General features: G+C 45.2%; 1 protein-coding gene across 1 annotated transcript in view; it reads left to right on the forward strand.

Annotated features, from left to right (window-relative positions):
• The first annotated feature begins 2766 nt into the window (after positions 1–2766).
• EFR3B (EFR3 homolog B) overlaps positions 2767–27878 on the forward strand; it is a 116429-nt gene continuing 91317 nt past the window's right edge. Inside the window, exon 1 of the mRNA XM_004377570.2 lies at positions 2767–2925. Coding sequence (XP_004377627.1) covers positions 2919–2925 — 7 coding nt within the window. The 5' untranslated portion in view covers positions 2767–2918. The remainder of the gene's footprint in view (positions 2926–27878) is intronic.

Consider the following 27878-nt stretch of genomic DNA (forward strand, 5'->3'; position numbering starts at 1 on the left):
CAAATCTGCTACAGAAGACCTCTTTAAAATGTTAAAAAGCAAAGATGTCACTTTGAGGACTAAGGTGCACCTGACCCAAGCCATGGTATTTTCAATCACCTCATATGCATGGGAAAGCTGGACAATAAGTAAGGAAGACTGAAGAAGAATGGGTACCTTTGAATTATGGTATTGGCAATGAACGTTGACTATACCATGCACTGCCAGAAGAATGAACAAGTACAGCCAGATGCTCCTTAGAAGCAAGGATGGCAAGACTTCATCTCATGTACTTTAGACATGTTTTTAGGAGGGACCAATCCCTGTAGAAGGACCCCATGCCTAGTAAAGTAGTGGGTCAGTGAAAAATGAGGAAGACCCTCAACGAGATGGACTGACACAGTGGCTGCAACAATGGGCTCAAACATAGCAACGATTGTGAGGATGGTGCAGGACCAAGTAGTGTTTCTTTCTGTTGTACATAGGTTGCTGTGAGTTGGAACCGACTGGAAGGCATCTAACAACAAGTGGAAAAAAGGCCAGAACAGAATTGATAAACAATTTGTAGTCAGGAAGGATTTCACACAGCATTGTCTTGGAGAACAATTAAAATAATTACTGATTTACCCAAAATATAGCTCTAGACTAAGCTTTGGAGTCTTATTTCCCAAAACTGTCTGAATTCTTCAAGAGAACACAATGCCCAAGGCAAAATGACTTACTAGTTCATCTGGACCATTGTTTGACTCAAAGGTGACTTTTGGAAACAAGTTTCAAGGCTCAAGTTTCAAAAGAACATCTACTGAGCAATGACTTTGGTGGGTTACCCCAACTCCATGGACCCCAGGAATCTGGTCTCCAAGAGAATTAAATCAGTTTCTTATATGAAAACTAAAACCATAGAATTCTTAGAAGAAATATAGGGGCATGACTGTGGGACTTACTTTTTAACAACGATTATTAGATAAGACAACAAAAGCAAGAGCAGCAAAAGACCAAATAGATCTTTTATAATGGGATCTTATAAAAATTAATTATTTTTGTTCATCAACAGACTTTATCAACAAAGTGAAAAGATAACCTACAGATTAGGACAAAATTTTTGGGAACCATATACTTGATAAGGGTCTAATATCCAAAATATATTTAAAAATGTCAACAACTTAACAACAAAAAGACAACCCAATCGACTCTGTAGATTCGAACTTACCTTCAGGTAGAGGATCCCACTCTGGACTTACAATTTGGAGTGTATTAGCCCATTTGGCTGCAGATCTAAAGCCACAATCCCAGTAATCAGAAATAAAGCTGACATTTTCACACCTCCAAAGAAAAAGAAAAAACTTTATTAAGTAAAGATTAACAACAGGGAACACTCTAGAACTTAGGGAATTGACCTTCTCCTCTGTCATGATGGTTTTCAGATAGAAATCAGAAATGACTAGTTGGAATGGCTAGTAACTTCTTACCTAAGAAACAGTGAGGCTGAGTGCTTAGCATGCAAGCTTAGTGGGGCCATTACTTGCACCTACAAATTAGAAGAATCTGTAGTAGAAAGAACACTGACTCAGAGTCTTAAGAAAGCTGTTGTTGTTAGTTGCCATTGAGTGGGCTCCAACTCATGGCAACCTTATGTATAACAGAACTAAACATTGCTTGGTTCTGTGCCATCATAGGTTTTAATTTAAATTTCCCAACAGTCCTGTAGGAAGCCCAGTATACCTAGAAAACAATACAAATTAACCACCCTGCCCTCAGTTTTCTCTTCTGTAAAATGTGGTCATTACACCATCTTTAAAGTCCTCTCTAATCTAACTTCTAGTAGTAGAATATTTTAAGACTAAAAAAAAGATTATCCCAACCATGAAGCAAGAGGTTAAGGAGGAACACTGAAAACACAGGGGAATGTGTGAAATGTGGTCAAATAAAGAGGAGGCTAGACGAGGGGGCTTAGGGAAGCCCTGAGTTGGGCTAGGAGATACCAAGGTGTGTGGCATTGGCATGAGCCTTTGCCGCTCTGCGTCTGTTTCTCACAGGGTCACATACGGTGGGGAGATGGAACTCAAGTTGGCGCTGGGGCACAGGTGGACGGGATCCTTGCGGCAACGCTAGTAAATTGCACGTATAAATGTGGGAGAGGAAAAGCAAGCTGACTTCCTGCAGCACTTGGGGAAGGGAAGGAGGGGCGTTTCCTGTGTACCTGACCCAGGAAGGACGCTCTTTGGTCTCAAGCAGCTTAATCAGAGAATAGGGTTTAGTTAAGCCAGGCCAAGGGAGGGTGAAGGGTCATTGCTCCAATTCCTCCTCCTCGCGTCCCCTGGCTCAGCCTATGCATCCTGGACAAATCTGGGGGAGGGGGTAACCTGTCGGTCTGGGGTGGCAGCAGCTTCCAGCGCCCCTGCCCGCACGTTAGGGGAGATCTCAGCTGTTAGCCTGAGCACTCCGACTGGAGCAGGGAGTTCGGGTGGGTGACTCCCCCAGGTAAACGTTGTTGCCCAGTCCCAACGGGTAACCGCCTCGGAAAAAGCGCATCTTGGGATTTGGGTTTCTCGGCTGGTGCTTTGGGAGAGGCAGCAGGAGGAGGAGGAGATTTGGCTGGGGCGGGGCGGGGCGGGAGCACGGGAGCCGCCGGCCAGTGGCCGAGCGGGGAGGGTGGGAGGTGCATATTAGCATAGCCACCTCCCCTCGCCTCCCAGCCTGGCCCAGACACCAGAGCAAGGAGACCGGGCCGCCAGTCTCAGCCTCGGGAGCTGACTGGGCCGGTGGCTGCTCGCCCGATCCCAAGGTCCGGCCCTCGCTCCGAGCGCTCTGTCCGGCGCGGCCCTCCCCCCGCGGCCGCCAGCCACGGCCTTGGCGGTGAATGAAAGGCTGAGCCTCCGGGAGCCGGGTGCAAGCGACGCAGCGACGCCGGCCTCCCGGGAGGCGCCTGCCGAGCTGAGATGTACGGTAAGGAGAGCTCTGCCTCCGGGCTCCGGCCCGCGGCGGGCCGACTCCGCAAACTTACAGCACGGGGACCACTGTGCCCTGCGTGGCCCTGGCGAAGGGCGAGGGCGCGGGCGCGGACGCGGTGCGGGGCAGGGCTCGGTTTCCGCGCGCGTTTGTTCCGAGGAGACAAAGATGCCGAGGGGATGGGGACCGTGTGGTCCTCGGAGGTCCTCCGGGCCCGCGGTGTGCCGGCACAGGGGGCGGGTGGGCGGTGGCCCGTCAGGGGCTGGAGGGCTGAGCTGTTGGGCGCGGCTGGGTGCCGGCTGAAGCGGGTCTCTCTTGGAGCCGAGCAGAGAGGAAGTGTTGGTGGAGCTGGTGGTGTGACAGAATTTGCAGAATTAACAAAAGCGGTTTGTGCTCGGGGAGTTTTATACGTGGAAGCTGCTCCAGGCTTCAGGGCAAACGCTCGCCGCCGCCTCGCTGCCCGGCTCCGAGGCTGTGGGAGGCGTCGCAGTGCTGCAGAGGGCTGGGGAGAGCACCGGTTCTGGCCGCCTTCTCTCGCCGCCCCTGGATGGACTTGCCCTCCACCTGCGCCTGCCACCTCGTGGGACCCAGGTTCCCTAACTTCCAGTATTGCCCTCCCCAGTGATGAAGGGAGGAGGAACTGCTGAGAGGGTGCACCACAGCTCTGGGTGGCCACCTTCTGGCTGCCCTCTGACCCCTCCTCCCCCTTCGTATGTCTCCCTTCAAGTGATGTGCAACAGTTAGCCAGCCCCTCATGATTCACTGTTCCGCTTTATAATTTGCCAGGGATTCCTCTGGTTTGGGAGGCGGTACGGGTGAAGAAGAGAGAACAGGTTGGGTCCCACATAGCAGCTCTGATGAGCAGAGCACTGGGACCCAGACCAGCCTAAGCTTCCACTGCCTAACACAGCCTCCCTCCAGGTGCTCTGAGCAGCAGCGTAGGGGTTGAAATGGCCCTAACCAACTGATATGCCTCAGAACCCAAGTCTCCTGGCAGCTCTTCTAGGGCCAGCAAAAAAATTGGAGGTGTGCTCACCTCCCACCTCCACTGTCAGGTGGGGGCTCAGGTGGCCCCTGAGGGGTGAGTGTTTGGAGAACAGTACATTCCCAATTTAACCCAGCACTGAGGCTACTCAGCGGCCTCGCTGAGCCAACAGACTGTGAATCACAAAGTTTGTTGGAGGCAGAGGAAGCTGAGAGCATGGTGGAAAGGCTCAGCTAGGGTCCATGGGTATCACTAAAAGAAAGAGAGAGAGGCCCAACCTTTTATTCAGCCTCCTTTCCTCTCCAGTTGGTTATATATTTGCATTTCCAATCCAGGTCAGGACACCAGGAGGTCCCCTCAGCAAGTTTTATTGCTCTTGGATGACCAAGTTGGGGGGCAGGGGGTGGTGGTAGCCTCAGAGGCAGTGCTGCTGGCCAGTGGGGACTCTGAGAGAAGGGAGCAAGGTGGTTGTATTTTATAAGCTGGAGGCTGTGGAGTTCCCAGGAGAGAGCTATATTTTCCAATTCTCTCCGTTTTCTCTCTGTTCTTTTCTGCAGAGTGAGCAGCCTGAAACTGCAGCTCATTTGACAAAAGCATGTGACTGCAGGGGCACCTGCAGTGAGTGGGGAAGGAGTTAGGACAAGGTCCATCAGGATGGGGCAGAATTAGGAACCCCGTTGCGTTTAGTGGGAGACAGTTTGATAACAGATCCAGGGTTGTCAGAGAGTCGGGGGTCCCAGTCCACCTGTAGTGTATGGAGCACGTCCAAGGAAGAGTTGGATAGTGCAGAAAGGTGAACTGGAAAGCCAAGATATCTGGGTGCTATTTTCAGATACACCACAGATTTTCATTTCTCTTTTATGATGTTTCTATTTCCCCAGCTGCAAATAGAGATGGTACTTACCCCTGAATGATTCATAGAAAGATTTTAATGAAGGAATCCTCTGGACAGTTGCCTGGAGCAAAGGAAAGCCACACCAGTGCTGGGCGGGAGATTATTATTGAGTCTTGCTTAGTGCAAAGCCTTGTCTTAAGAGGTGTGAGAGGGAGCCCATTCGCCAAGGGAGGGTCTAGTCTGCTTGAATTTTAGTATTTTCTTGACTTTTGTGAAACGAAAAGGTCCATGTGGTACTTGTAATCATTCTCTCCTCAGAAGTCAAGAGTGATAAAGAAAAAAAAAAAAAATAGGTTGTAGGTAAGGATGTTGAGAAGGTGTAGAATCATAGACTTCTTATATTTAGTGCTTATTTGGCCCCTACATTTTCAATGATTTGTCCAGGGTGTCACAGTTAGATGGAACAGTGCAAAATGAAAACGGGGGTCTCCTGACTCAGTGCTTTTTTTTTTCCCCTGTATTACCTCCTGATGTCTTAGGTGAATCACTTACTAGGAAAATGCCCAACCAAAAATACCAAACCCATTTCTGTCAAGTTGATTCCAACTCATGGTGACCCCATGTGTTACAGAGTAGAACTGAGCACCATAGTGTTTTCTTGGCAGTAATCTTCACAGAAGCAGATCTTTCTTCCGTGGCACTAGGTGGGTTCAAACCACCAACCTTTTGGTTAGTAGCCAAGTGCAAACCTCTGGCGCCACCCCAGGACCTTCGGCAAGTGCCCCCAGCAGTTTGGTTTACTGATAGGCAGTGAGGCCCTGTGTGGAGCCAGAAGTTCCCAGAGAGCTTTAGTTAGAGCCGCCCTTTAACCACTGACCTTGCTGACCTGATCCATTACAAACTTGGGTAGTCTAACTCTAGTTGCCACCTCCCAGCTGCTTGGCAGTCCTGTCTTCCCATTTAGCCAGCTCTTGTTAGATTTCTTCTTCACCCCTCATCTCCCCTGTCGCCTTATCTCTGCCTCCACAGCTCAGTTTTCCTGTATCCCTGGTCTCTACCATCTCTTCCTTCTGTCTGTGGGACAATAAGGATCTCTTCTCTTTACTAAAGGGCACAGTGCTATGTAGGACAGAGAGAATCCTGCCCCAGTTTATTTGACCCCTGCTCCCCAGAGCCAACCAATTTCAAGTACTTTAGCTCTTTATTTTCATATTTACCTCCATGTGTGCAAACTTGATTTTCCAATTTTGTCATTATCTATGAACTTTCCATTATGGACGTTTGACCTTTTTCAACACCCACCCTCACTTATTGTCCCCCTGTCTTCCCACATTAGCCTCCATAATTATAGTTAGATCCCATAACCTATGAAATTTATTCACAGCTAAGCCACGCAGTGCACAATATTTTATTTTATCTGATTTAATGACTGTTATTTTATTAATTATTAGTTATATTGATTGTCAAATTATCTTTTTACCTACCATGACTTTCCACCAGGTGTCTGTCAGTTTGCTGTACCGTGGTGGCTTGTGTGTTACTGCGATCCTGGAAGCTTGCCACCGGTATTTCAAATACCAGCAAGAGATCCCTGCTGGCACAGTGGTTAAGAGCTCGGCTGCTAACCAAAAGGTCAGCAGTTCGAGTCCACCAGCTGCTCCTTGGAAACCCTATGGGGTAGTTCTACTCTGTCCTATAGGGTCACTATGAGTTAGAATTGACTCGACAGCTACAGGTTTGGTTTTTGGTTTGGTACCCTCGGTGGACAGGTTTCAGCAGAGATTCTAGACTAAGTCAGACCATGAAGAAGGACCTAGCAGTCTACTTCTGAAAAAACTGGCCAGTGAAAACCTTATGAATAGCAGCAGAACATCGTCTGATACAGTGCCAGAAGACGAGCCCTTCAGGTTGGAAGGCACTCAAAATACAACCGGGGAAGAACTGCCTCCTCAAAGTAGAGTCGACCTTAATGACATGGATGGAGTCAGGCTTTCGAGACTTTCATTTGCTGATGTGGCCCGACTCACAATAAGAGAAACAGCTGCAAACATCCGTTAATAATTGGAACATGGAATGTACAAAGTATGAATCTAGGAAAATTGAAAGTCATCAAAAACGAAATGGAACACATAAAGTTCGATATCCTAGGCGTTAGTGAGCTGAAATGGACTGGTATTGGCCATTTTGAATGGGACAATCATATGATCTACTATGCCTGGAATGACAAATTGAAGAGGAATAGTGTCGCATTCATTGTCTAAAAGAACATTTCAAGAGCTATCCTGAAATACAACACTGTCAGCGACAGGATAATATCCATCCACCTATAAGGAAGAACACTTAATACTACTATTACTCAAATTTATGCACCAATCACTAAAGCCAGAGATGAAGAAATTGAAGATTTTTACCAACATCTGCAGTCTGAAATTGGTCAAACGTGCACTCAAGATGCACTGATGTTTCCTGGTGACAGGAATGTGAAAGTTGGAAACAAAGAAGACAGATTGGTAGTTGGAAAATATGGCCTTGGTGACAGAAACAACACCAAAGATCACATGATAGAATTTAGCAAGACCAAAGACTTATTCATCGCAAATACCTTCTTTCAACAACATAAACAGTAACTATACACGTGAACCTCGCCAGATGGAATACACAGGAATCAAATCGACTACGTCTGTGGAAATAGACAATGGAGAAGCTCAATATCATCAATCAGAACAAGGCCAGGCGCTGACTGTGGAACAGACCGTCAGTTGCTCATATGCAAGTTCAAGTTGAAGCTGAAGAAAATTAAAACAAGTCTACAAGAGCAAAGTACGACCTTGAGTATATCCCACCTGAATATAGAGACCATCTCAAGAATGGATTTGACTCATTGAACACTAATGACCGAAGACCAGGTGAGTTGTGGAATGACATCAAGGACATCATACGTGAAGAAAGCAAGAGGTCATTAAAAAGATAGGAAAGAAAGAAAATACCAAAATGGGTATCAGAAGAGACTCTGAAACTTGCTCTTGAACGTAGAGTAGCTAAAGCAAAAGGAAGAAATGATGACGTAAGAGTTGAACAGAAAATTTCAAAGGGCAGCTCGAGAAGACAAAGTAAAGTATTATAATGACATGTGCAAAGACCTGGAGACACAAAAGCCAAAAGGGAAGAACACGCTTGACATTTCTCAAGCTGAAAAGAACTGAAGAAAGAATTCAAGCCTCGAGTTGCAATACTGAAGGATTCTACCGGGAAAATACTAAACGACGCAGGAAGCATCAAGAGAAGATGGAAGGAATACACAGTCACTGTATCAAAAAGAATTAGTCGATGTTCAACCATTTCAGGAGGTAGCATATGATTAAGAACCAAGGGTACTGAAGGAAGAGGTCCAACCTGATCTGAAGGCATTGTCGAAAAACAAGGCTCCAGGAATTGACGGAATAACAGTTGAGATGTTTCAACAAACAGATGCAACACTGGAAGCACTCACTCGTCTATGCCAAGAAATTTGGAAGACAGCTACCTGGCCAGCCGACTGGAAGAGATCCATATTTGTACCCATTCCAAAGAAAGGTGATTCAACAGAATGCAGAAATTATTGAACAATATCATTAATATCACACACAAATACATCAACAGGGAACTGCCAGAAATTCAAGCCAGATTCAGAAGAGGATGTGGAATAAAGGATATCCTTGCTAATATCAGATGGATCCAAGCTGAAAGCAGAGAATGCTAGAAAGATGTTTACCTGTGTTTTATTGACTAGGGCATTCAACTGTGTGGATCATAACAAATTATGGATAACATTGCGAAGAATGGGAATTCCAGAACATTTAATTGTGTTCATGAGGAGCCTGTACTTAGACCAAGAGGCAGTCACTCAGACAGAACAAGGGGATACTGCATGGTTTAAAGTCCGAAAAGGTGTGTGTCAGGGTCATATCCTTTCACCATACTTATTCAATCTGTAGGCTGAACAAATAAACTGAGAAGCTGGACTCTGTGAAGAAGAATGGGGCATCAGGGTTGGAGGAAGACTTATTAACAACCTGTGATACGCCGATGACACAACCTTGCTTGCTGAAAGTGAAGAAGACTTGAAGCATTTACTAATGAAGATCAAGGATTTCAGTATGGATTACACCTTAACACAAAGAAAACAAAAATCCTCACAACTGGACCAATAAGTAACATTATGATAAGTGGAGAAAATATTGAAGTTGTGAAGGAATTCATTTTACTAGGATCCACAATTAACGCCCATGGAGCAGCAGTCAAGAAATCAAAGGATGCATTGCACTGGGCAAACCTTCTGCAAGAGACCCCTTTAAAGTGTTAAAAAGCAAAGATGTCACTTTAAGGACTAAGGTGCCCCTGACCCAAGCCATGGTGTTTTCAATTGCCTCATATGCATGTGAAAGCTGGACAATAAATAAGGAAGACTGAAGAGGAACCGATGCCTTTGAATTATGGTATTGGCAAAGAATATTGAATAATCTGTGGTCTACCAAAAGAACAAACAAATCTGTCTTGGAGGAAGTATAGCCAGAATGCTCATTAGAAGAGAGGATGGCTGCTTTGGTGAGTGGCGTCTGGGGTCTTAAAAGCTTGCAAGCGGCCGTCTAAGATGCATCAATTGGTCCAAACCACCTGGAGTAAAGGAGAATGAAGAACACCAAAGACACAAGGAAAGTATTAGCCAAGAGACGGAAAGGGCCACATAAACCAGAGACCTCATTAGCCTGAGACCAGAAGAACTAGATGGTGCCCGGCTACCACCATGACCGCCCTGACAGGGAACACAACAGAGAGTCCCTGATGGAGCCGGAGAAAGGTGGGGTGCAGAACTCAAATTCTAGTAGGAAGACCAGACTTAATGTTCTGACTGAGACTGGAGGAGCCCTGGAAAGCATGGCCCCCCGGATTCTCTATCGTCCCAGAAGTAAAACAATTTCCGAGGCCAACTCTTCAGACAGGGATTGGACTGGACTGGGGGACATAAAGTGATACTCGTGAGGAGTGTGTCTCTTAGCTTAAGTAGATACCAGAGACTAAACGGACAGCTTCTGTCCGGAGGTGAGATGGGAAGGCAGAGAGGGTTAGGAGCTGGTTGAATGGACATGGGGTTATCAGGGGTGGAAAGGAGGAGGAGTGTGCTGTCGCAGTATGGGGAGAGCAATTAGGGTCACATAACAATGTATGTATAAATTTTGTATGGGAGACTAACTTGAAACATGAACTTCATTTAAACTACAACAATAAAAAATAAAAAACACTTCCAAGAAAAAAAAAAAAAGAAGAGAGGATGGTGAGACTTCGTCTCACATACTTTGGACATATTATCAGGAAGGACCAGTCCCTGGAGAAGGACATCATGCTTGGTAAAGTACAGGGTCAGCGAAAAAGAGGAAGAACCGTTGATGGACACAGTGGCTGCAGCAAGGGACGCAAGCATAACAACAATTGTGACGATGACACAGGACCCGGCAGTGTTTCATTTTGTTGTACATGGGGTCGCTATGAGTCAGAACCAACTCGATAGCACCTAACAATAACAACGTATACATATTCAACATTATAACCCTCAGAAGAGTACTTGGTGCCCAAAGCTTTCCCTGAACTTCAGGATATTTCCCTTGGATATAGCCATCCAAATGGTTCAATCAATGTGTATAAACATTTTTAAGATCCGTTACCTTGTAAAAACGGCTTGGGGGCCGTGACTGACCTCCTCCAACCCCACAAGAGGGATGGAGAACCAAGATCAACAGCACGACTCCCATGAGGTGGAGGCCAGAAAAGCCTCCTCTCTCCACCATCTTCACCAATTCTAACACTAACTGTCCCTTGCAGAGCACTCTTTACTTCTCTGTTGGGTTCGATAATTCATTGCAATGGCCGCACAGAACTCACGGACCATACTCACGATTATGGGGTTTATTAGGGAAGTAACAGTTACAGTTCAGGCTGAGGAACACTCAGGATACAGTTCTTCCATCAGGACAGCCTCTTCCCAATCGTGCTCACAGGCATGCCTCTCCTTGGCCCTCAGTCTCTGTATGAAAGACGCCAAGCTTTCTCTCCCTGTCGGCCGGGGCCAGGAAGCCTATTGCGCTGTCTCCTGCTGACAAGTCAGTCCTTCCTTGGTGGTGATGGGCTTTTCTCTCTGCTCTGGAATTGGCTCTCTTTTGACCAGTCCCCTTGGTCGGCCACAATTACCTGATCACACAATCCTGCCTAATCACCTGGGTGGAAGTTACACCCAAAAGTAATTAATCGCACTGCATACCTATTGTCACATTGCTTTCAGTCTGTATCAGTTACACTCCTACCAGCAGTTTACAGAGGGCCTACCTCCCCAAACTCTGAAAAACATTTAATAGTGAGTTTTTTCCCCTAATCTTTGCTAATTTGATAGAAAAGTTGTATCGATTTCACTTGTATTCTTTATTATTAGTGAAGTTAAACACTTCCTATGTTTTTTAACCAGTTATATTTTAGTGAATCGTGTTTTGCATACGAGTGATGTATCGTCTGAGAATATTAACCATTTGCCCGTCATTTGCTTTATGTTCTGTGTTTTGTAGGGAAATAGACATAGACCAGCAAGTATTTGTGGAGTACCAGCTATGTATGATACTATATAGAGCATGGGGTGGGGGGTACAAAAACACGTGAAAGTCCTTTGCACCAAGAAGATTGTAATTTTAGTGGGCAAACAAGTCATAAAACATGCAAAAAATGAAATGATACAAAGATCAGTTCAGTAAAATTACTAAGTTTTCCAAGGTGGAATGGAATTACTCATCAAATGATCAGTAAGCAATGTCTCGGAGTGGAGAGACCACTGTAGGATGGAGCCACTGGGGAGGGCTTCTGAGGAGAGCAGGCATTTGTGCTGGGCCCTGTGGGGTAGGTGGAGTGAGGGGAGAAAAGGGCGTAGAGGCTTCAGTGTGCATTAGCACATGGAGGTGGGGAAAGAGATGACTGGTCCAGGGAGAGTTAGGGGAGCTGACTGGGTTAGGGCAGAGTTTAGGTCTTTTGTGATGGATAAGGAGATATGTCAGGAGATGGAGTTCTCACTTGTCCCTGTGAGCAGTAGGAATGTTTTGAACTGTCAAAGGACTGATTTGCTCAATTGACGTTTTAGAAATGGAGCTGGGCTACCCCGCAGGATGGGGTGGCGGAGTGATGACATGAAGAGACTGAAGAGACGCGGAGGAGACAGTGCATTAGCCACAGGTGGGAGCCTAAGGAGTGAGAAAGCGCTGAGCCTTGGGTTACAACTGTGCCTATGCAGTGGAAGTGCCTGTTAGCAAGGAGGAGGAAGGGATAAAGTGAATTGAAAGGTTTTTTTTTTTTTTAAACATTTCCATGGTACGTAACAGGAGTCTGTGGGTAATGCCAACAGGTAACATGCTTCGCTGCTAACTGAAAGGTTAGGAAGAGCACCCAGAGGTGCCTCGGAAGAAAGGCCTGGCAATCTACTTCCAAAAAAAAATCAGCCATTGAAAACCGCCAACCTTTGGGTTAGCAGCTGAGCGCTTAACTACTGTGCCACCAGGGCTTCTGCAGTTTGAACCCATAAGCTGCTCCTCGGGAAATGATGTGGCAGTCTGCTTCCGTAAAGATTACAGTCTTGGAAACCCTGTGGGGCAGTTCAGCTCTGTCCTGGAGGGTCGCTATGAGTCAGAATTGACTCGATGGCAACGGGTTTGTTTTGGTTTGCTTTGTTTTAATTCAGGGTCGCTGTAAGTTGGAATCGACTTGACCACAACGGGTTTGGTTTTTGGGCTTGGAATATTTCTCTTGTTTGTTTCCCCCGCTAGACTGTAAGCTCCGTGAAAGCAGTGAACTCATTTCTCTTGTTCCCTATTGTATGTCTAGGGCATAGAACATACCTAGTACAGAGTAATGTTCAAAAACCTTGTTGAATGAATGAATCCTGAACTAGATGTCATCCTTTTTTATTGGCTTCTTTGTAACTTCTGAACCTCTACATATTTCAGCTTTAAATGTGTTCTAAATAACAATACAATTACTGTTATTATACCTGTTGCCATCACGTCGATTCCAACTCATAGCCACCCTATAGGACAGAATAGAACTGCCCCATAGGGTTTCCAAGGAGAGGCTGGTGGATTCGAACTGTCAACCTTTTAGTTAGCAGCCAAACACTTAACAGCTGAGCCACCAGGGCTCCACTATTATTATAGTTTCTATTTACTGGGTACCAACGACAGCAGGTTTGGGTTTTTTTGGTACTATGTGCCAAGGGAGTCTTTAGGTTTTGCAAATGGTTAAGTGCTCAACTGCTAGCCAAAAGGTTAGAGGTTTAAACCCACCCAGAATCGCCTTGGAAGATAAGACTTGGCATTCTGCTACCAGAAGGTCATAGCCTTGAGAACCCTATGGAGCAGTTCTGCTCTGACACACATGGTATCACCATGAGTCAGAATCAACTCGATGCCAATTTTTTTTTTTAACTATGTGCCAAGCAGTATTCTAAGCATTTTTTATGTATGAGCTGATTTAATCTTCACAAAACTCTATGCTTTAGGGATTATTATTATTTCCATTTTAGAAACGAGAAAACTGAGGCATGGAGAGGTTTAGTAACTTGCCCATGGCTGTACTTGGGTTTGAACCCTGATGGTCCAGCTCCAGAGCATGCACTTGACCCCCTACCACAGCCCCTAGAATACTCTGCATAGTCTGGAGAATCCAGGCCTCTTCCCTTGGAGAACACACTGCACTTTATAGACTCACACATGTTAATTCTGGAAGAGCAGCTCTGGGCAGCAGATGGGGCTGAACTGCTGAGAGGGTAATGCCCTCTCTTTGGGCCCCAGCCAGCCAGCAGTGAGGCCGGGAGCTCTCACTTCTGGTTGCAACCTCTGCCTCTTGGAACCTTTCCCACCTCCCTTATCATTGTTTTGCTATCTCAGAGAGAGAGATGGCTCTAGAAAGAGCCTTAAATAAAAACCAAACATGTTACCGTTGAGTCGATTCCACTCACAGCAACCCTATGGGCCAGAGTAGAACTGCCCCATAGGGTTTCCAAGGCTGTACATCTTTACAGAAGCAGATTGCCACATCTTTCTCCTGTGGGGCAGCTGGTAGATTCGAACCACTGACTTTTTGATTAGCAGCCAAGTGCTTTAACCACTGCGCCACCAGGGCACCTCAGAAAGAGCCTTGGGGACACCTAAATGAGGATACGTAAAGTGAGAGAGGAGCCAGGAAAGCGGGTTGGTGAGGAGGGAGGAGACTGCAAGACTCCATGATGGCATGAAAACAAGGAAGAAGTAGGCATGTGTATCAGAGAGACAGACAGACAGACAAAGCAGGGTGGATTCGTCACCACCAAGACTGGGTCACACACATGCCTGGATTGGCAGTGTTCTTAAAACATGTTCCCTGGCCAGGGCTTGGCCTGGAGGGGGACAGAGACGGGGGGGGGGGATGAGGGGGGGTCACCTTCTCTAATAGGAGCGTCTGCTTCTCTGAAAGTCAGGCTGTGAATTAAAACTCCCTTCCTACGTCTTCAGGCCCAGGCAGTCTGGGGCTGCAATCACTGCCTCTAAGACGGGGTTAGGACTGGGCTGTGTGGCGCAGGCACCAATCCTGACCAGATCTCTCTTTATACAGCAAAACCATGTGGTATATGGGTCAGCCTAGGATCAAGGGAGGGAGACAGTGGTTCAAGTCCCATATGGTCACTTTCTAGCCATAGGACCCTGGACAAGTGAGTTTATCTCTCTCTGAGCTCATCCCCTCCCCTATAAAATGAGGATAATTACCTTGCTCATGAAGGTGTAGTCAGGGGGCCAAATAAGATAATGTCTGTATCCATGTACTTACATTGCAGAGCACCATACCTACGGGTGGTATTATTACCATCCGTGCAGCACTTATGGATGCTTCTGGGGCATAGCCATGCCCCTTCTAGAAACAGTGAGAATCTCTGTGTACAAGGATGGGTATGTCATATTTGGAATGCATTTTTTAAAATCCCTAGACAGAGGGCCTGGTAGTAAGAATGTAAAAACAGAGGGCTGCTGCAATATTGTTGAGCTGGATGCCTGCCCACCAGATGGCCCTTCTGGTAAACTATGGTACCTTGAGCACATCCTTGTCTCCTAGAGGACTTTGGCAGGTGAGTGGTCCATGACCGTGGTCCCTCTCGTCCCTGCCCCAGGAAGACATGAAAAATCTCTTAGGCTACAAAGAGGACAGAGGGTGACATCTTTATCTAAATCCTTACTGTATTCTACATTTGTATTCATTACTATAATTTAGCAATGTTTAGTCCATGCCATTCTATTCATTGTTGTTTTTAGGTGCTGTCATGAATTGAATTATGGCCCCCCAAAAATGTGTGTATCAATTTGTCTAGGCCATGATTACCAGTATTCTATGGTTGTCCTCCATTTTGTGATTTTAATTTTACATTAAAGAGGATTAGGGAGGGATTGCAATACCACCCTTACCCAGGTCACATCCCTGATCCAATGTAAAGGGAGTTTCCCTGGGGTGTGGCCTGCACCACCTTTTATCTCTCAAGAGATAAAGGAAAGGGAAGTGAGCAGAGAGTTGGGAACCTTATACAACCAAGAAAGCAGTGCCAGGAGCAGAACGCATCCTTAGACCTGAGGTTCCTGTGCAGAGAAGCTCCCAGACGAAGGGAAGATTGATGACACGGACCTTCCTCCAGAGCTGACAGAGAAAGTGTTCCCGTGGAGCTGACGCCCTGAATTTGGACTGGTAGCCTACTGGACTGTGAGAGAGTAAACTTCTCTTTGTTAAAGCCATCCACTTGTGGTATTTCTGTTATAGCAGCATTAGATGACTAAGACAGGTGCCGCTGAGTCAGTTACAACTCATAGTGACCCCATGTACAACAGAACGAAACACTGCCCAGTCATGCGCCATCCTCACAATCGTTATGCTTGAGCCTGTTGTTGCAGCCACTGTGTCAATCCATCTATTCATTATTTCACTTAATTCAGAGCAGCCCTTTGGATGTGGATGCCATTTTTTCTATAGTAGACCCGAGGACTGCAGATTCATTGTTAAATTACTTGCCCAAGGTCATACAGCTGGTGCAGGTCTGTTCACCACATTGCCTCCTAAGTAGCATTCACAGAGCTTTATGTGAGATTAAAACACCGATGGCAATTACAGATGCCGTATGCCAACAGCAAACTGCAACAGCAAACTTCAAATGAAGAATTCTAAACTGAATATTTCCGTAGATTTTAAATAGTTTGGTTGTGACTTTACATCTAGGACGTGGATCATGGGAAACCCTTCTCAGGTACCCATATGGATCAGTGCCCTACAGCATGACCTTTAGCCTGACAGAGTCGTCTGACTATAAGCTGAGAATTAGGATTCCTGGGTTCCTGTAACTAACTTCTCATTACTCTATAGAACGACCTAGATAAATTCAAGCATCCGGGAACCAGGAGTCTTAGATTCTTATCTTGGCAGAGCTCCAGCCATCCTCATAACTGTTCAGAAAGACTTCTCTTCATATCCCTACTTTCTTTTTTAGGTAGATAATATTAAAATGACATTTATAAAGCACATGAAGAATAATCCCTAAATTACAATGGCGTTTGTGAAGACCTTGTCTGAAGGTGTCTTGGAAAGGCACTACTTGTAATAAAGGGATGCCTCCTGGCACCTTTAGCTTCTCACTGCTGTGCAGGAGGTTCGTCCCCCTTCTAGAGCAGGAGCATGCAAGATGGATGCTGGAAAATCCAGAGTTCTGCAGCCTCCCACCAAGCCTTCTTCCTGCTCCCACTGTTTCTTATCCTTTGCTGTTATTTTTGAACCTGTCATGCTGACATAACTTGCTGTCTGGTGTATATTTCTTAATACACTAGATCTGTGAACATCTTGAGGACACAACCTCTACCTCAGTCATCTTTGTTTTCCCTAATGTGTAGCAGAAATATTTAGTATGTAGTAGCTCAAATGTTTGCATTAAACTATAAAATAATTATATGTGTCATTCATACACACATAAAACAATACGTATCTATTTATGCAAATATGTACATAAATAGATAAAAATACATACATGTTGTTGTTAGGTGTCATCGAGTCAATTCCGAATCATAGCGACCCTATAGGACAGAGTAGAACTGCCTCATAGGGTTTTCTAGGCTATCATCTTTATGGGAGCAGATTGCCAGGTCTTTTCTCCTACAAAGCTGCTGGTGAGTTCTAACTACCAACCTTTTGGTTAGCAACGGAGTGCTTAACCATTGTGCTACCAGGGAATATTTTCAGGGCACCGAAGATGAGGGCCTGGGAGTCTCTCTAAGGTCAGAGAGAGTCCTGCAACAATATTTCATGTCCTTAATATGCCTTCCTATATTCACCATGATTCTGTATAGAATAAAGAACATACCAGATGATTACCTTTTGACTTTTGCTCCAGACACTGATGATGTCAGTCATGAGAGCCAGCCACCTAGCCTACCGGCTGAGATGGGTAAGGCAGCTAGGGAGACATTCTCACGTATTTCCTCCTTGGTTCGCAGAGCTCAGAATAAATGGCACAATCTTCCCTTTAAAATATGAAGGTCATTTAGTGTCATGAGTAAAGCTTTATTTTCATTTCCTTCGTATCATTTGTGCATTATTCTTTCACAAAACAAGAACGGTGAAAAGGCCCTTTGTGGCAAAGGCAATGCTGTGTCTATTTCTTGTTGCTTGGAAGCACCTGTCTGCAGTGTTCCTGGGTAAACTATTAAGCAGGCTGCTGCCACCTTCACTCTCAGAGTTGGAGTGACTAGGTGTGCTGATCTTTGCTGCAGGTCATGTACAACACAGACAAAGTAGAAGAAGGAAAAAGCATCAGGGTCTTCCCATTGTTTCCATCAAACTCCTAACTGAAAGTGTCTATTAGCGGATCTGGGCCTAGCAGCTGGTACCTGTTGTCGTCGAGTTGATTGCAACTCATGGCGACCCCATGTGTATAGAGTAGAACCATTCTGTTGGGTTTTCTTGACTATAATCTATATGGAAGCAGATCGCCAGCCCTTTCTTCCATGGCACCACTTGATGAGTTCAAACTGCCAGCCTTTGGGTTAGCAGCGGATAGAAAACCACTTGCATCACCCAGGGACCTGCCAAAAAAACCGAACCCATTGCTATCGAGTCAATTCCGACTTATAGTGACCCAGGGATCTAGTAGATGGTAAATACAGTAAACACATCTGACTCTCTAGAGAAGTTTAGCCACAACCCAAAACTATTCCCCGGCACTGCTAGAAATGTCCCCTTCTTTCCTAGACAACACTATTGGAGGAGAAAAGGACTGAGTGTTGGGGAGAGGAGTGGGTGGTGCTAGATAGGGCACAGCGCTTTCCTTCCTTCTTTATCAAGGACGCTGTGGACTGGAGAGTTGACCTTCAGGGCTGATTCAGGCTCTGGTGCTCTGGTGGGCAAGATTCTCCACCACTCAGCTTTAGTTTCACCATCATAGGATAGGAGCTGCACTGGATGGTCTGTAAGAGTTTCCCAGTTCTTACAGTCTGTGATGGATTGGAGCAGTTTGTCTGTCCCTGTGGCTGAGGCAGCAGGGGCTAGTGGTGCACCCATCACAGAGTTTGAAAAGGTCTGGGTAGTAATCTAGCCACTGTGATCTTTTTATGTAACCTGCCTGTCATGGATTGAATTATGTCCCTCAAAGAATGTGTGTAGCAATTTGGCTGGGCCATGATTCCCGGTATTGTGATTTTCCGATACGTTGTAAATCTTGCCTGCATGATGTTAATGAGGGAGGATGGGCCACAGTTGTGTTAATGAGGCAGACTGGATTGTATCTTGAGGCAATCTCGTGAGATATAAAAGAGAGAGGTGAGCAGAGAGACTGGGGACCTCATACCACCAAGAAAGCAGTGCTAGGAGCGGAGCACGTCCTTTGGACCCAGGGCCCCTGCACAGAGCAGAGGGAGACCTTTGGACCCCGGATTCCTGCGCGGAGAAGCTCCTAGTCAGGAGGAAGATTGATGAGAAGGCCGACAGAAAGAAAGCCTTCCCCTGGAGCTAACGCCCTGTATTTGGACTTTTAGGCTACTTTACTGTGAAGAAGTAAATTTCTCTTTGTTAAAGCCATCCACTTGTGGTATTTCTGTTATAGCAGTACTAGATGACTAAGACACTGCCTGTGCATCAGTTTCCTCATTGCTAAGACAGGGATAATGATATCTTTGTTACTTCAAACATGCCAGTCCTGGTGTCCTACAAATGGGCTGACACACGCTGACAGGTGTGCTGGGTTGGGAGTAGATAAGAGTCACATGCCTTCCAAGTGCTGGGGCCTACCATGCTTGTTGTATGTACATTCAAGTTTCATAAAAATCCTGCAGGGGTGTATTCCTTTCCCCATTTCCTTGCCACATTTTCAGATATAAAGTCCAGATAAGTTAAATGCTTTGTCCAAGGTTACCCAGCTTGTTAAGTAGCAGAGCTAAGGAAAGAACCAGGTCTATTTTATTCCAACACCATCCTCTTCTATTCCACATGGACTCTTATTTAAAACACCATTATCAGAGTTGATCAGACCCTTCACCGATGGCATAAATCAGGCTGGGGTGATGACCTAGTGTCAGTCACCATGTTGCTTGGATATATATAAAAGGAGCTGTGGAAATTGGCATCATCATATTCTTTGGATCTGGAAAATTCCTCTAGCTCAGATTAAGAATGCCATTAAAGTGCCATTTTTTAAAGCAAGAAAATTTATATTAAATTACATTAATAAACTTATTTAATATATTTAATTAATTTAATTTATATAAAAATGTTACTGCATTTTGTGAAAGTGGCTGGAGGGATGATTATCAAATTTGGAAGATGTATCAGGGATGATCTGAGTTAGTGGAAAGTCCATTATTCACTTTGGGGGTGCATCTCTAGGTGGCTGTTGTCTTCTGAGCAGTGAAACTCAGGTACAGGGAGAGGTCCACGTGACTACTGGTTAGGACAGGTGTGCCAGCTCTGTTCCACAGAAGCAAATAAACAGTGGATTCAGATGTGGTCTCCTAATGAGTCACAAGAGTCAGCTTTCTGAATTCTGGGTTGATTTCTTTTTTTAGCTGTGGTGAAAATATACACAACAAAACCTTCACCAATTCAACAATTTCCACACGTACAATTCAGTGATACTGATTACATTCTTCACTTTGTGCAATCTTTGTCGCTGTCCTTTTCCAAATTATTCCATCACCGTTAACATAAACTCAATACCCCCTAAGCAAAAGCTTCCCCCTCCCCCCCACCACTTTGGTTTCTATGTATTTGCTTATTTTATATAAGTGAGATTGTACAGCATTTGTCCTTCTGTGACTGATTATTTTGCTCACCATAATGTTTTCTAGGCTCATCCATGTTGTAGCACGCATCAGAACTTCATTTCTCTTTACGGCTGAGTAGTATTCCATTATATGTATGTACTACATTTTGCTTATCCATTCATCCGTTCGTGGACATGCAGGTTGATTTTTGTATTCACCTGCCTCTCACACAGGCAGCTCTAGGTGCCTGGTCTGAAGTGAGCAGCAACGAGCTTTATTTATTAAAAAAAAAGTGAGTGCCGTGTCAGGGAGCCAGGTTATAATCAATGCACGTGAACTGGACCTGAAAGAGACCCGCTAGAACATTGTTGTTAGGTGGCATCGAGTCCTTTTTTTTTTTTTTTTTGCAGCCCCATGTGACAGAGTAGAACTGCACCATAGCGTTTTCTTTTTCTTTTTTTTAATTGTGTTTTAGGTGAAAGTTTACAGCGCGAAGTAGTTTCTCATTCAAAAATTTATGCACAAGTTGTTTTGTGACATTGGTTACAATCCCCACAATGTGTCAGCACTCTTCCCCTTTCCACCATGGGTTCCCATGTCCATTCGTCCAGTTTTCCTGTCCCTTCCTGCCTTCCTGTCTGTGCTTTTGGGCAGGTGTTGCCCACTAGGTCTTCTATATTTGATTGAACTAAGAGGCATGTTCCTCATATGTGCTATTGTTTGTTTTATACACCTGTCGAATCTTTGGCTAAAAGGTGGACTTTGGGAGTGGCTTCAGGTCTGAGTTAGCCGGTATCTGGGAGCCAGTTTTGGGAGTCCCTCCAGCCTCTGTCAGGCCAGTAAGTCTGGTCTTTTTTTGTGAATTTGAATTTTGATCTGTATTTTTCTCCTGCTCTGTCTGGAACCCTCTATTGTGATCCATGTCAGAGCAGTCTGAATTTTGACTCATAGTGACCCCATGTGACAGAGTAGAACTGCCCCATAGGGTTTTCTAGGCTGTAATCTTAATGAAAGCAGATCACCAAGTCTTTCGCCCACAGAGACGCTGGATGGATTCGAACCGCCAACCTTTTTGTTAGCAGCTGAGTGCTTAACCGTTTGTGCCACCAGGGCTCCTACTAGAACATTAACACTGGTTATTTCTGGGTGGTAGAATCACAGACAATTTTTTCTTTCATTTTTTAGTAGTTTGTATTTTTCACATTTTATTTGATGAGCATATAGTTTAATGGCAGAACATAAATGTAATTAAAAGTGTTTTTTCATCATCAAAAGCTTTGGGAGTAGTTATCTACAAATCTAATTATGTTTTAGAAATGATTATGCAAGAATGCATGCAAACAGAAATCTGTGACGATAGAAATCAGAAAGTGGTTAGGTGGGGGGATTGACTAGAAAGGGCCCCAAGGGGACTTTCTGAGGGGATTGAAAATGCTCTGCCTCTTGCTGGGGTGGTAGTTACGCAAATGTATAAACACTTGTCAAAATTCAAGGAGCTGAGCACTGAAGATCTGTGCATCTTATTGTATGTTAATTATTATATCACCATAAAACAGTATGAAACACTGGAAGAGAGGAAAGAATGTGTGCATACAATCACAGGGCTGTTTTGCAGTGCAGGCAGACGGCATGCCATTGACAGCCAAGGTCCTGTGCCAGCCCGCACCAGGGATGTTACCGCTGCCAAAGATGGGCCCCAGCACCCCTGTGAAAGCGCCTATTGAAAGCGGCTGGTTAGGGGCACTTGCTACAAGGCATCTCACATGCTGAGCAGCAAAGAGGAAACTGAGCCAGGAAGTTCAGCCCGTTGTTGGCGGCTGGGAGGCTGATGGTGTGGGCAGGGCAGCAGGCAGAGCGCCCCTAACCATAAAGCAGGGGCCATCTGGGTGGCATGCTGAGATGGAGACCTGCTTTTCGAGCACTGACGTTGGCATCACTGGCTCTCCTGAGCCATTAAATGACAAGCAAAGCCAAGTTTTGCCTCCAGCACTTTTTCGGCACCAATGCAGAAGTGCCTAGTCAGAATTGGGCATGTGTAAAGGATTGATTTTTCCATTCCTCCATGGGGCTTCTGTGGCCTCATAGCCCACAGTGAGGCTGTTCTCCGAAGAATGCATAGCCTTTACTGGCCTTATTATTCACCTGTTTCTTAATAAGGGACCAGTTTGTGACATCTCTGCCCAAAGACCTGTTTCTCCCTGGCTAAAAATGGATTTTTTTTTTCTTAATGACACATGTAGTGAATTAATCTTGATGTCTCCTTTCCAGGTCAGTGGTTAAGTGTGAAGACCCTGGAATCTGACAGACCTGGGCTTGAATCCCAGCTACCCCACTTAGCAGTTGTGTGACCTTGGAAAAATTACCTACTTGCCCTAAGCCTCATTTTCCTAATCTGTAAAATGGGCACAATAGTTTCCACCTCAATGTTATTGGGAGGATTAAATAAAATAATGCACTTAGAGCTCTTAATAGTTCCTGGCACATCGTGGGAGCTTGGTAAATGTTAGCTGATACTGATATTGGAGTCCCTGAGTGGCTAAACAGTTAATGCTAACTGAAAGATTGGTGGTTCGAACCCACAGGTGCCTTGGAAGACAGGCCTGGTGATCTACTTCTGAAAGATCACAGCCATTGAAAACCCTATGGAGCACAGTTCTACTCTGACATACATGGGGTTACTACAAGTCAGAGTTGACTCAATAGCAACTTGGTTTTAAGGGTTTTGTTTGTTTATTTGTTTGATGTTGATATAATAGGAGAGGTCATAATAAATATTTCACCATCAACTGCTCTTTTTTAATGATAACATAGCAGTAACAGGACCACCCTCTCCAGAGGCCTGAAGATCTGCCTGGAAGGAATGATTCTTCACCCTCATTTAGAGCTTTATCAGGAGCTGTCCCTTTCCACAGGGCCCTGGTGGCGCAGTGATTAAGAGCTCAGCTGCTAACCAAAAAGTCAGCCTTTCGAATCCACCAGCCACTCCTTGGAAACCCTATGGGGTAGTTCTACTCTGTCACTATGAATCGGAATTGACTCGATGGCAACGGGTTTCGGTTTGGTTTGGTCCCCTTCCAACTGGGTTTCTGCTTTCAGATACCCACTCACCTTAGCTGTTTTCTCATGCTGTCTGCTTTCTGCTTCTTGCAACAGGCAGAATCTGCTTGAGGTACTTTCTTCCTTGTGCAGGTATACCCAGAGAGCCCATGCATACTACAACTGTTTAATTAAAAATGGGTCTTGGCTATGCTTGGCTGCTTACTTTGCATTTTTAGTAGGGCTCACCCTAGTACTTGTTTTGCAATTTAGCAAAATTCTAGTGCTTGCTTCTGATTCTGTTTTGCATTTCAAAAGCGCTGATTCTGAAATTTCCCTTTGACACCTCGACCACCCTGGTCCTGGCTTTACATCCTTGCTGCTCTGGCATGGTGCCTGTTCTGTGTCCCAGCACCACCACTCATGCTTCCACAGACTCTCTGATTGTATGTTTGGACTCTTGAATGATTGATCTTGGGTTCTCAGCCTTTAAGAATCTGAATCTCACGTCTGTTGGTTGGTCTGTATATTTAAAGCACTGACACTCTTTTCGGTTCAGTCACTTTGGCTCCATAACAGTGAAGCTTCCTCTGGTTTCTATATTTGATACTGTGTGTTCATTTGGAAAGCTGGAGGTGAGTAACCTTGCTTTTTATAGGCTGCCTCGTGACCACAATAGGAAATTGGACATGTTTTGGGAATGGGGAAAGCATAAATGCATTGTAAATTCCAAGTCCTGATTTCTAGTTCTTTGCTCCAAATTTAAACCATATCACCAATGCAATTTCTAACACTGTAGTTTTTTTTTTTTTTAGATGGATTTTACTCTCTGTGATGCAAGCTGTTTGAGGGCAGGAGCCATTTACTGGAATGCTTCTTATCCCCCATCGTTCATGTGTACTTAAAAAAACTGAATGCTTCATGTGAGAATAACAGCACAATTGAAAGAGCGTAGTCAATGTCACTGAACTGTGCATGTAGAAATTTTTGAAACAGTGTATCTTTGGTTATGTGTATTTTCACCAAAGAAAAAGGTTGAGAAGTTAAAGAGTTGACATGTTGTGGGGTTGTTAACCAATGTCATAAAACAGTATGTGTACTACTGTTTCATGAGAAACTATTTGTTCTGTAAGCCTTCACCTGAAGTACAATTAAAAAAAAAAAAAAAACTGAATGCTTCAGTGTGCCAAGTAGTGAAGATTAAGAGATGAATGAATTTCAGTCCTTGTCCCTCAGAGAGCTCAGAAGGCCTTGCAGAGACCTGTGTACATAGCATTAACCTTTTTTATTTGCTAAATTAATGATCCATGTAATATTTTATGACGCATCTTGAACCAGCAGTAATCGAAGCCAAGATTATGTGCCTTTCCTTCCTTAATCATCATTCTCCACTTAACCCTCTCTATTTGAAATTCCAATGTTGCCGCTCTACTGAAAACGTCTCCAAAAGGTCACCAGTGGAAGCCTGGTTGCCGAGGCTGTGTCTTCTTAGTTCTCACTGTTTTTTCCTGTCTTGACCATTTCTCCTTCTTGAAGCTACACCCTGGCCCCACTGCCGTGCCATGGTGCTCCCAGGGTCCTTGCCTGTCTCTGTGATTATGGACCTCTGCTCCTTAGCTGTTGCCAGCCCTGCTTTCTCCCGCGCTGTGCAAATGCTGGGAGGCTGTGTCTGCAGCCCTCTGCTCGTAACTCGTCTCTAAATGTCTCCCGGGAAAAAATTCCTCCACTTGACCTTTAGCTGTTGGCTGTGTTTAGTGACCCTCCCATGTAAAGGGAGGAGGTTGGGGAGGGAGGCAGAGTTGAGCCTGCATTTAGCCCATCTTATCTCTGGTCCTCTACTCTGATCCGTAATGTCATCACTAGGCTAAAAGGCAGGAGGGGCGCTGATCAGGAGACTGCGGCCCTTCTGCGTTCCTTTTTACCTACTTAGCATGTCACTGCAGGCTAGAGGTGGAATATGCCCCCCTTCCCAATGTGACACACCAACCCAGTGTGACTCCCACAACTTTGTCACACCTCCAGCTGGACACTTCTATGTCAGGGCTTTGTCTTGTTCCTTTTCCAGGACGGTCACATTCTTAGTGGCCTCCCAAGAGGGTCTGGTTATGCTTCATCCCTTTATCCTTTGGAAGTATACTTGCACATAGTAAGAGCACAGGAAAAGGTGAGAATGGCTGTTATTTAGTGGCCATGACAATTCTCCCCTCTTGGCCTGGCATTTGAGGGCATTCCACCATCTAGACCCATTCTTAACATTTCTAGTGTCAATTAATAAAACGGCTCTAGACAGACTGGCCAACCTCTGAGTTTTGTTCATGCTGTTCCCACTGCCTGGAATGCCCTTCTGTTCTTTGCCAGCACATTGTTTGTATCCTATCTCTCTCTGGAAGCAACTGGACTGAAATGACATGTCTGCCCTCTGAAGTCCCGCCACACTGGCTCTCTGACTTCAGTGACAATTGTACTTCCCTGTGTTACGGCTGCCATAACTCCAAGAGGATTATAGAATTTCGGAGCAGGGACTTGTACATTCTATTTCTTTTCATCTTCCACTATAGCTAATGCACTTGATGCGTTTGTGTTGCATGTGTGCATGGATGAATACATGAAATAACTTCCAGATCTTTTATCAGCTCCTTTGCATCAAAATTCCAGCAAGAACAGAGCTGAGTAAGTACAGAAAACAGTCCCTGTGTGTGTATGTATTTCTTTAATTCTAGGATTCCAAATCTTTAGACAGAAAATTATTGCCATCGGATTTTGTGAGTTTTATCCTGAAGAGAAATGAGAGAAACATTAAAAAATTTGTTTGTTTTAAATTAAATGAGTAATACAGAAACCATTTTTGTTGGAGAAAATTCAAATAAAAACCAAAGTTCTAAGAGCTGTCCAAGAGAACTTTCTGTGATGATAGAAGTGTTCTCTGCGCTGTCCAATGTGGGGGCTATTGAGCATACAAAATGTGGTTAGTGTGCCTGAGGAATGGAATTTTAAATTTAATTTAAATTAATTTAAAATTAAATAACCAGAGGTGGGGCCAAGATGGCCGAGTAGTCAGATACTTCTGGTGGACCCTCTTACAACAAAGACCAAAAAAAACAAGTGAATTGATTATATATGGCAGTCTGGGAGCCCTGAACATCAAAGGCAGAGTTGAGGAACCGGACTGAGTAGCAGGGGAGAGAGAGACGGTTCAGAAGCAGTGAGGAGTTGCCAGACCTAACCCAGCAAGAACCTGAGCACTTCAGGCCTGATCAGCTTGGGGTTGGGCGGTGAGGCAGGCAAGCAGCGGTGCCCAGGAGGCGTGTTTTCCGTGCCAGGAGAGACCCAGCGCCAGAGAGTCTACACAGCCACCCAGAACCAGTGAGAAGAAGCCTTGGATCAGCGTAAGGTAAGTAATTGTGTACAGCCTACCGCGCAGATCAAAAACACCCCCCTCAGGGAAAAACCTCTCTCCCATTTACCTCCCCCCTCCCTGCCCTACACTGGGTCCTGGAGCAGGCTTCAGCAACTGCCGAGCCCCCTGGGCCGGAAGTAGGATCTGTCACACGCCTGGAGCCATTCTCCCCGACTTGGAGAGTGAACAAATTAACAAATGGGAAAAAATAAACTGTTGGCTCCCATAAACCAGAAACCCAGGGTAGGCACAGCTCCTTTGCCTAGGCACAGGCATAAGGGAGCCACGGACTTTGAGTGCCTTTCCCCCTGCATAGACGTGTGTGGGCCCATCTCAACAGCGTAGGCCCTCATTACCGCAGTATGACAAGGGTATATACCGGAAATCTAATTTCAACTGTTTCAGCTGTGTAGTGGCAGGTTCTTGACATTTGACACTGCTCTGCCTATTAAGCAGGGTCTTCACCTACCCACATCAGGGGCCTGAGGACTGGTGGCTCCACCCACGCCCCCTAGCAACCTACAATAGGAGCCCATGAATAAGAGGTGCCCCCCCAGTCCTTAGAGCCAACAGCATTAGGTGCTCATAGTCCAGCTGCAAAACCCACCCACCTCTGCGCTCTAGGGAACAGGGACACGCCTTCCTCTGGACACTCGGGGGCAGCCGACAGCCCCTTGCCTTGCTCAGAGTGTGTCCCCCTGCTGCAGCCAGATGCCTGTACCTACACCAATCACCCATGCCTGTCTAGAACTGTAAGTGAGAGCCTACAGCACACACTTGGTGGCTGTCTACCTGGGCACCTGGGCTGAATCCATACAGGAGGAGTGGGTAGACTCCAGAGCTCACATACTTAGTAACAGATCTAAACACCTGGTGACAGGACGTTAGAGATTCAAAGGTGCCAATAATCAAACTAGCTCATACGAGCAGTCTATTTAGGCATATCAAAACAGAACAAGAAGCTAGGACACAGTAAGCAAACATAAGATAAATAAATATAATAACTTCTTGATGGCTTGGAGACAACAGTCAATATCAAACCACAGAAAGAGGAAATCCATGATGGCTTCAGCAAGCTCCCAAAATAAAGAATCTAGACATTTTCCAGAGAAGGAAAATTTCTTGGAATTACCAAAGGCAGAATACAAAAGATTAATATACAGAACTCTTCAAGAAATTAGGAAGGAAATTAAGCAAAATGCAGAACATGCAATAGAGGAAATTAAAAAGATTACAGAAGAGCAAAATGACAAATTCAACAGGCTGTAAGAATCCATAGAGAGAGAGCAATCAGAAATCCAGAAGATTAACAATAAAATTTCAGAATTAGACAACTCAATAGAAAGTCATAGGAGCAGAATTGAGGCAACGGAAGTC

This window comes from Trichechus manatus, unplaced genomic scaffold (genome assembly GCF_000243295.1).
Source record: "Trichechus manatus latirostris isolate Lorelei unplaced genomic scaffold, TriManLat1.0 scaffold00052, whole genome shotgun sequence".
NCBI lineage: Eukaryota > Metazoa > Chordata > Mammalia > Sirenia > Trichechidae > Trichechus > Trichechus manatus.